The sequence below is a fragment of the Tupaia chinensis genome, unplaced genomic scaffold, assembly GCF_000334495.1.
Source record: "Tupaia chinensis unplaced genomic scaffold, TupChi_1.0 Scaffold143646_1, whole genome shotgun sequence".
NCBI classification, from domain to species: Eukaryota; Metazoa; Chordata; class Mammalia; order Scandentia; family Tupaiidae; genus Tupaia; species Tupaia belangeri.
Window position 1 is genome coordinate 771,992 of NW_006203494.1, and position 8,705 is coordinate 780,696.

At 49.0% G+C, this 8,705-nt stretch overlaps 1 protein-coding gene across 1 annotated transcript in view; it reads left to right on the forward strand.

The window, feature by feature from the left end:
• YTHDF2 (YTH N6-methyladenosine RNA binding protein F2) overlaps positions 1-2,863 on the forward strand; it is a 31,974-nt gene extending 29,111 nt beyond the window's left edge. The window contains exon 3 of the mRNA XM_006164576.3: positions 1,999-2,863. Coding sequence (XP_006164638.2) covers positions 1,999-2,022 — 24 coding nt within the window. The 3' untranslated portion in view covers positions 2,023-2,863. The remainder of the gene's footprint in view (positions 1-1,998) is intronic.
• Positions 2,864-8,705: the final 5,842 nt, after the last annotated feature.

Here is an 8,705-nt window from a genome sequence, read left to right on the forward strand (position 1 = left end):
GTGTGGCGTCGGCTGCTGCTCCACTCTAATAGGGACCATGGTGGTCTCGAGCCGGCCTCACTGGGTGGCAGGAGTCAGGTGTATGTGAGGTGAGGCAGCAGGTGGTTTGGTGGTGAAGGCGCTGGACTCCCACATGTCCCACTGCAGTTTGAGCCCTGGACCTGGTGGCTTGCTTTCTCACCTTCTCTTTGTCTGTCTGTGGTCAAATTAAAAGACAATAATAACAAATAAAATAAATAAATCCTTTTTTTTGAGATTTTTGCTACAGGGCACATAGACTCACTAGAGAGACTGAGTGAGCAGTCACCCCCCAGGGGACATGGCCATGCCACAGTCCCTTCTCCATTCTCCTCTTGGGATCCTGGAGATGCACACACATGCACTCGGCATGAGTTTCAAGTCTCTGGGTCTGGAACTCGAACCATGGTCAACTAGTGGGCATCCAGCAATATAACCATTATGCCACCTGCTGGTCCCAGGTCATTTATATTTTAAAAAAACATTGCACATGACGTACTGTGTGAAGTAGAAGGCTGTTCAGGATAAATTTTTGAAAGACTCCTAAGAAATTATTCTTAGTAAGTAAATGAACATTTAGAAATACATAAAACTAAATATTGCAGTCAATTTTTTAAATCCAGGGGAAGAGGGCATGTTTTATTTTTTGCCTACTGTGGTGAGAAAAGTTCTCATTCTTTAGTTTTGCTGTAGAGCGCATGCAGTCCCTGGAGAGGGGAGAGACACAGAGGGACAAAGTGAGAAATTGACCCCCAGGGGGATGGCCACACCACAGTGCCTTCTCCTCCTCCTCCTGTGAAGACTTCGGGCGTGCACGCACATAGGCTTGGCCTGGCTTCCAAGCCGCTGAACCCAGGACTGAGGCACACAGTTGGCCAGGTGGGGGCCAGCCCTTTAACCCCCATGCCACCTGCTGGCCCAGTGCTCCCTTTACGTACAAGGACTTCAGAGAGTCCATGAGAAAGTGGCAGTAAAGTACGGATCTGTTTAGGTGCCCAACATTTTGAGATCCATGCATACAGTCCTTCATGTTAAACGTTTTCTGTGAACTTTGGTTTTTTTGGAGAATTTTTTGCTATAGGGTGCGTGTGCTTGCCAGAAAGAGAGAGAGAGAGAAAGCGAGAAATCGCCCCCCGGGGGGGTGGGCACGCCGTAATCCCTTCTCCTCGGTTCTCTTCTTGGGATCCTGGGCACACACGCACACGCGCCCCGCGTGAGTTTAAGCCACTGGGTCCAGGACGCAAACTTTTTCTTTTTTTTTTTTTTTGTTTGAGAGGTTTTTTCGCTATAGGGAGCGTATGCTTGCCAGACAGACACAGAGAGACATAGAGACAGAAAGCGAGAAATAACCCCCCCAGGGGGGATGGTCACGCCACAATCCCTTCTCCTCCATTCTCCTCTGGGATCTTGGGCACGCACTCACGCCTGGCGTGAGTTTTAAGCCACCAGATCCGGGATGCAAACCGTGGTCGACTACGTGGGAGTCCCGTGACATAGCCATTACGCTAACTGCTGGTTCCTGAGGACGCGAACTTTTTGAAGACCCCTGTATGTCAGGAGTCAGCTCACTTATTCTCTACAGTCCTGGGAGATACTTACCCTCACTTTACAGAAAAGGAAATCGAGGCCCGTGAATATGTTCAAGGCTTTGGGACTGGTTTGAGGAGGGAACTTAGACTAATCCAACTGGTACTCACAGGGTTTTCCTGGGGTATTAGTAAGGCTTCGGGCCACCCATGTGCCTTCGAGAGTTCCTTCCACTGGGCCTGTTTTGGGGACCTGTGTATGACAGGAAAGCAAATCCGCCTAGTTAGATAGTGAGCTTTTAATGTAAACGGCATTTTGCATTAAGTGGGGTACAGGTGAAAGCCAGTGCTATTGTGGGAATATTTCACACAGCTCTCTAGCCAGACCATGGCTTCCTGTGGGTGTGTTCTGTGCCCGTGAACTGACCCTTTCCCCCCTTCTCTTCCCCGCTAGGAGCGTCAAGGCCGTGGGAAGTGAGCGGCGGCACCACTCGGACTGCGGCAACGGTTGCACCTGCGTCTTCTGAGGAGAGATGACCTTCAAGAGAATTAGGACTTTTTTCTTAATTTCATTGACTTCAGAGACGATTGCAGACTTACAGTTTTAAGTATTGGAATTTCACAAAAGACATAGGACTTAACTGGAAAATGAAAAAAAAAAGGAAAAAGAAAAAACTAAACAAAAAATCCCTCTAGGTAGTTTAAGTGAAAAATGTCCCTTTTATTTTGGCTTTGGTTGTGATTTCAGAGCATAATGCTTTGTTTTTTGTTTTGTTTTTTTTTTTTTGTCTTTTTACTATGTTTTTCGGATTTTTAAGTCCGTAAGTGCATACAGTTTTCTCTGATTTTTAAACCCTTTCCTCTTCCCATTTTGACATTTGCACTTGGAGAACACTTGAGTTGCGAAGGTTTTGGGCATCTACCCCAGAAAGTGGGGATTTTATTTTTCCCTTCCGAACTGGAAGAGCATTTTTATGAAGAATTTTTGTCTAGGAGAATTTAACAGTGTTACCCAAGGTTGTGTCTTTAAGGGTGATTCGTTCTCTCTGACCCTCTGTCACTCAAAGTGAAGTACTAGGAGCCCTACGAGATGTTCTGTTCTTGTACATGATACTGATTGATCAGGATTAATTTGATTTCAGACCTAAGAGCGGTGGTAAAAACGCGTTTACAGAAATGCATTTTGGAAGAGAAAAATATTGTAAAACGTGTAGTGAATGTTCCTTCAGTTTCTTGTTCAGCCAGTGAGGAAAGGGCCTTGCCTTTCTTTTTACCATTAATCACTTCTCAATAAACGTGCGATCCTGTCGAGCCCATTGGAGCGCCGTCTCGTGTCACCTGAGTCCGCCGTGTTTGAGAGCCGGTTCCAAGTGGGGAGTTGGGCACGGCAGCTGACGCTCGAGAGTTGTGCTAGAGGAGATCGGGATCTGCTTCACGTGCGGGGCAAGACAACCGTGGCCTGCCTCCGTGAGCCATGAGGGCTGTTTCCAGGCCCTTCCCAGAGAAGGTGGCTGCTGCCGGCCTGCTAGCCGAGTGAGACCCTTCTGTCTGTGCCAGCCCTGAGATCCAGCCAGCTGCCTGGGGTGCAGAGGAGGTGGAGCCCAGTGTCCAGGATGTAAGTGTTTAGTCCGAAATGTGGTGTATGAGCCGTCAGGTGGCATGGTGGTTAAGGGCGTTAGACTCCCTCTGGCTGACTGCAGTTCGAGTCCTGGACCTGGTGGCTTGGTTTCTCATTTTCCCTCTCTCTCTCTCTCTCTCTCTCTGTCCTTCTCTGGTCAAATTAAAATAAATAAATAGAGTTAAATAATTTTTTTTTTTTTTTTTTTTTTTTTTTTTTGAGAGAGAGAGAGATTTTCACTATAGGGCACATGTGCTCACCAGACAGACTGAGACAGACAGAAAGCAAGAAATCACCCCCCAGGAGGGATGGCCACAGCGCAGTCCCTTCTCCTCCATTCTCCTCTCGGGATCTTGGGCATGCACGCACATGCGCCTGGCATGAGTTTTAAGCCACCGGGTCCGGGACGCGAACCACGGTCGACTACGTGGGAGTCCAGCGCCATAGCCATTACACTAACTGCTGATTCCCATAGTTAAATAATTGTTTAAAAAAAAGAAGAAGAAAAAGAGAAATGTGGTTTATTCAGACAGTCTTCCACATGCATGCAAGTCCTAAGAGATGAAGTTCCAGTGGGTTTGGGTCTTTGGGGACCTTATAATGATAACAGCATTTGATTCTTGTTTATTCCCTCAAATTTGGAGACTTCTCTGCCTTGGATTTTTTTTCTTTTTTTTTAAAGGCATTGTTTATTTAATTTTATTTATTCATTTATTTATTTTAATTTGATCAAAGAGAGATGGGAAGGGAGTGAGAAAGGAAGCCATCAGGTCTGGGACTCAAACCGTGGTCGGCCATATGGGAGTGTCCAGCACCTTAACTACCACACCACCAGCTGGTCCCAGATATTTTTTCTCTCTTAAGATGTCTTAATTCTACATAGTTAAGTATGTGATTAAACCTTCCCACTAAGAAAGGATTTTTTTTAGGGGGGAGGACAATTATATATATTTAATTTTTTTTTAGAGATTTTTGCCATAGGGCATATGCCCTCACTGGAGACACAGAGAAAGTGAGAAATCACCCCCAGGAGGATGGCCCCGCCACAATCCTTTCTCCATGCTTCTCCTGGGATCTTGGGCACAACCCGGGCCCAGTGTGATTTTTCAGGCCACCCTGGTCGGCCGTGTGGTAGTCCAGCAGCTCCCACTACACCGTCTGCTGGCTCCTTGAAAATGTATTTTTGGACCAGCTAGGTGGCAGAGGTTAGGGAGGCTGGCCCACATGGCTGGCAGCTTAGTTCAAGTCTTGAATGCAGCAGTTTGAAAAACCTACTGGGCACATGCACATCCATGCCCCATAGTAAACTTGAAGAATTAAAAAAAATTTTTTTAATTATTTTTTTAGGTTTTTGCTGTAGGACATGTGCATTCATCAGCGAGAGAGGGGGAAAATGAGAAATTAGTCCTCTGGAGGATGGCCATGCCACGATCCTCAGTGTTTGGGCATGAAAGCAAATGACTTGCAAGCTGGCAGTTCTGGGACTCAAACCTTAGCCATGTATGAGTCTAGCACTTTAATCCCCATGCACCTGCTGGCATAATAAAATAGAGGGACCAGCAGTTGGCGTAATGGCTATGTTGCTGGACTCCTATGTAGCCAACTGCGATTTGCGTCCCGGACCCGGTGGCTTAAACTCACGCCGGGCACGTGTGTGTGCGTGCCCAAGATCCCGAGAGGAGAATGGAGGAGAAGGGATTGCGGCGTGACCATCCCCTCTGGGGGGTGATTTCTCGCTTTCTGTCTCTGTCTGGTGAGCGCACGTGCCCTATAGCAAAAAACCTCCAAAAAACTTTACTTTTTATGTTTAATTTTTTAAACATTTTTAAATATTAAAAAAATCTAAATATTTAATATACATTTAATATCTATTAAATACATTTTAATTCTATTGGACAGAGTTTTTCCCTCAGAGGATTTTTTTTTTTTTTAAAGAGGTTTTTGCCTTAGAGCACATGCGCTTCCTGGGGGGAAGGAGAGAGACAGGCAGTGAGAGTTTATTTATCATCATTATTTTAATTTGCTACAGGGCATGTGCATTCACCAGAGAGAAGGAAAGCAAGTCACCAGGTTCAGGACTTGAGCCATGGTCCGCTATTTGGGAATCCAGCCCCTTAACCACTATACCTGCTAGGCCCCCAGGCTTTTTATAGAAAATACATATTTTTATTAATTTTTTTTTTGCATAGGGCACATGCACTTACAAGAGAGAGAGGGGGAAAGTGAGAAATCACTCTTTGGGGGAATGGCCATGTCAGTCTCCCCTCTTCTTGGGGTTTGGGACATGCACACACATGTGCCCGAAGTGTTTTTCAAGCTGCTGGTCCAGGACTTGAACCGTGGTTGGCTATGTGAGTTCCAGCTGCCTTAACCACTATGCCACCTGCTGGCCCTTACCAACATTTTGAAATATTTCCTCCAAATGAGGGGGCCTCCATTGTGTGCCCCTCAGTTTGAAAGTAGAGGGTTTCCCGGGAAGAAGTGTGGCGCTCAGGGCTTAGACTTTTTACCCAAATCGCAGTCTTCCAGAGGAGTCTTTGCGGCTTCATTGCATCATGTCCCATCGTTCGAAGGGAAAATGTCTAGAGAGAAGCAGATCGCCGCAGCTTCCCGCTGTAGCATTGGTGCTGCTTCTGCCTGGGAGTCAGTGGCTGGCCTGTTCCCATTGGTTGTGGAGCCTGGGCGTTACCGCCTGTTTTGGGCTGGACTTGGCAACGACCTTGAGGCAGGTCCCTAGGAGTCTGGTCCAGTAAGAGGCGCCAGGTCTGCCTTGGGGCGCAGTCCCACTGTGCACCCACCATCCCAGCGCAGTGGAACCCTCACCCCCAGAAACATCTCTGGGATGTCAACCCAGCTGGGTTTGCATGTGGGAAGCTGGCAGGGCCATGGTGCACCTTCCATCCCCAGCGAGGCTGAGCTTACTAAGGGGTTGCACTCTGCAGGCCCAGGTCCCCGGGATGGCTTGGGGTGGAGAGCCGCAAGGGAGCCCTGACCCTGCCCTGCGGTGCCTGCAATGGAGGGGACAGGCCTGTCCCTGTTAACACTGGTTCTCCACGCCAGACCCCACAGCAGCCTTGTCTGGGCAGGCCAGCCCTGCCATGGGCTCAGGGCAGTGCCTGCTGTCACCTGCAGGACTCCTCCCAGTGCCTGTCCTGCCCACGAGGTGACTGTCCTGAGCTGCTGGGCAGGCTGCTCACTCAGCCTCCAGCTGTGTTCCGGCCAGGCCGCCTGGGGTCAGGCTGGCAGCCCCACCTGCAGGCCCAGCAGATGGTCCCCCTCCAGGCAGGAAGCTGAGCTGCAGTCCCCAGGTCACCCCAGTCCCACCTGCTGTCCAGTTTTGCAGAGCACGCCCCTGTTTCCCCTGGCTCCAACCCGTGCTTTGTGAGTTCCTGCCTGACCCTCGTCTTCTTGGGGTTCAGTTTGGAGACGTCGCAGAGTGCACTGAGGACAAGTGGCGTCTACCAGGAAACGCCCTCTGGCGTGCACACGTGCCCCGATGAGTTTCAAGCTACTGCTGTTCCCGGCAGTGCTTCTGTAACGAAAAGCGTGGGGGAATGAAAAAACTTGCCCTGTAGTGCAGGGTTAGGTGGTGTGCTAAGGGTCTAAGGGTCTAGAACCCACGTGGCCAAGCGCGGTGCATACCCTGCCCCGCAGTGTGAGAAACGAGTGTGTGTGCGTGTCCAAATCTGGGCAGGGTGGAGAAATGGAGCGAGGGTTACGGGTATTGCCCCATTGGGGTTCCCTCTATCTCTGTGGTGAGTCCATGTGTCCCTCAGCAATTAAAAAAAGGGGAATAAGTCTAGTTACATATGTGGGATAGAAAGTGTCCGCACACCTTGATATAACGGCTTGCTGTTTTAAGTATTTTTCTTTTCTTTCCTTTTTTTTGAGAGGTTTTTGCTATAGGGCACATGCGCTCACCAGAAAGACAGAGACAGAGAGACAGCGAAAAACCACCCCCTGTGGGGATGGCCACACTGCAATCTCTTCTCCATTCTCCTCGGGATCTTGGGCACGCACGCACACACACGCCCAGCATGAATTTAAGCCACCTTGTCCGGGACTTGAACCACGGTTGACTACATGGCAGTCCAGTGACATCGCCATTAAACCAACTGCTGGTCCCTTTTTTTTTTTTAAAGAGATTTTTGCAGGGCTGGCAGGTGGCATGGGGGTTAAGGGCGCTGACCATGGTTCAAGTCCCAGACCTGGTGACTTGCTCTCTCACTTTCTCTCTCTCTCTTTCTCTCTTACTCTGTCCCTCTCTGGTCAAATTTTAAAAATAAAATAAGAATAAAGTTAAATAAAATAATTTTTAAAAAGATTTTTGCTGTAGGGCATGTGTGCTCACCAGAGAGACAGACAGACAGGAAGTGAGAAATCAGCCCCCAGAGAGATGGCCACACCACAATCCCTTCTCCGTTCTCCTGGGATTTTGGACATGCACACACATGCGCCTGGTGTGAGTTTCAAGCCTCTGGGTCCGAGACTCAAATTGCAGTCAGCCATGTGGGAGTCCAGCGGCGTAACCATTGTGCCATCTGCTGGTCCCCCATTTGGAATGGTTTTTAAGATGTGTTGTGGGACAATCCAAGGCTCAGGACAGAGTGTGTAGGTGCCACCATTGTCATAGTGGTTGGGGGATATGTTGCATGCATGCATGTCACCTCTGGATGGGTCACGTCACCTCTGGATGGGTCATGTCACCTTTGGACGGGTCACGTCACCTCTAGACAGGTGCATGTCACCTCTGGACGGGTCACATCACCTCTGGACAGGTGCACGTCACCTCTGGATGGGTCACGTCACCTCTGGATGAGTCACGTCACCTCTGCATGGGTGCATGTCACCTCTGGATGGTTGCGCGTCACCTCTGGATGGGTCACGTCACCTCTGGTTGGGTGCACGTCACGGGTGCACGTCACCTCTGGATGAGTCATGTCACCTCTGGACGGGTGCACGTCACCTCTGGATGAGTCACGTCACCTCTGGATGGGTCATGTCACCTCTGGATGGGTCATGTCACCTCTGGACAGGTGCAGAGGGGGCTGGCGGGGCAGGGCCTTGCACTGTGCCCCCTTCTTCATCCTGAGTCACATGGTGTACTACCTGTTAAAATAAATGTCTAGAGGAGGCTGGCAGGAGGCATGGTGGTTAAGGACGCTGGACTCCCACATGGCTGACTGGTTCAAGTCCTGGGCCTGGTGGCATGCTTTCTCACTTTCCCTCTCTGGTCAAATTAAAAATAAAGTTAAATTAAAAAAAAAATTTCAACAATTAAAAAAGGTCTAAGTGTCGTGTATTCTTTTGTTTCCTTTTCCTTAAAGAGAACATAAACCTGGGGACAGCAGGTGGCATGGTGGTTAAGGCTCTGGGTACTTTCATGTGGCTGACCACAGCTTGAGTCCTGGACCTGGTGACTTGCTTTCTCACATTCCCTCTCTCTGTCTCTCTCTGGTCAAATTAAAATAAATGGTGTGGTGGTTAAGGGCGTTGGACTTCCACATGGCTGACCACAGTTCGAGTCCTGGACCTGGCAGCTT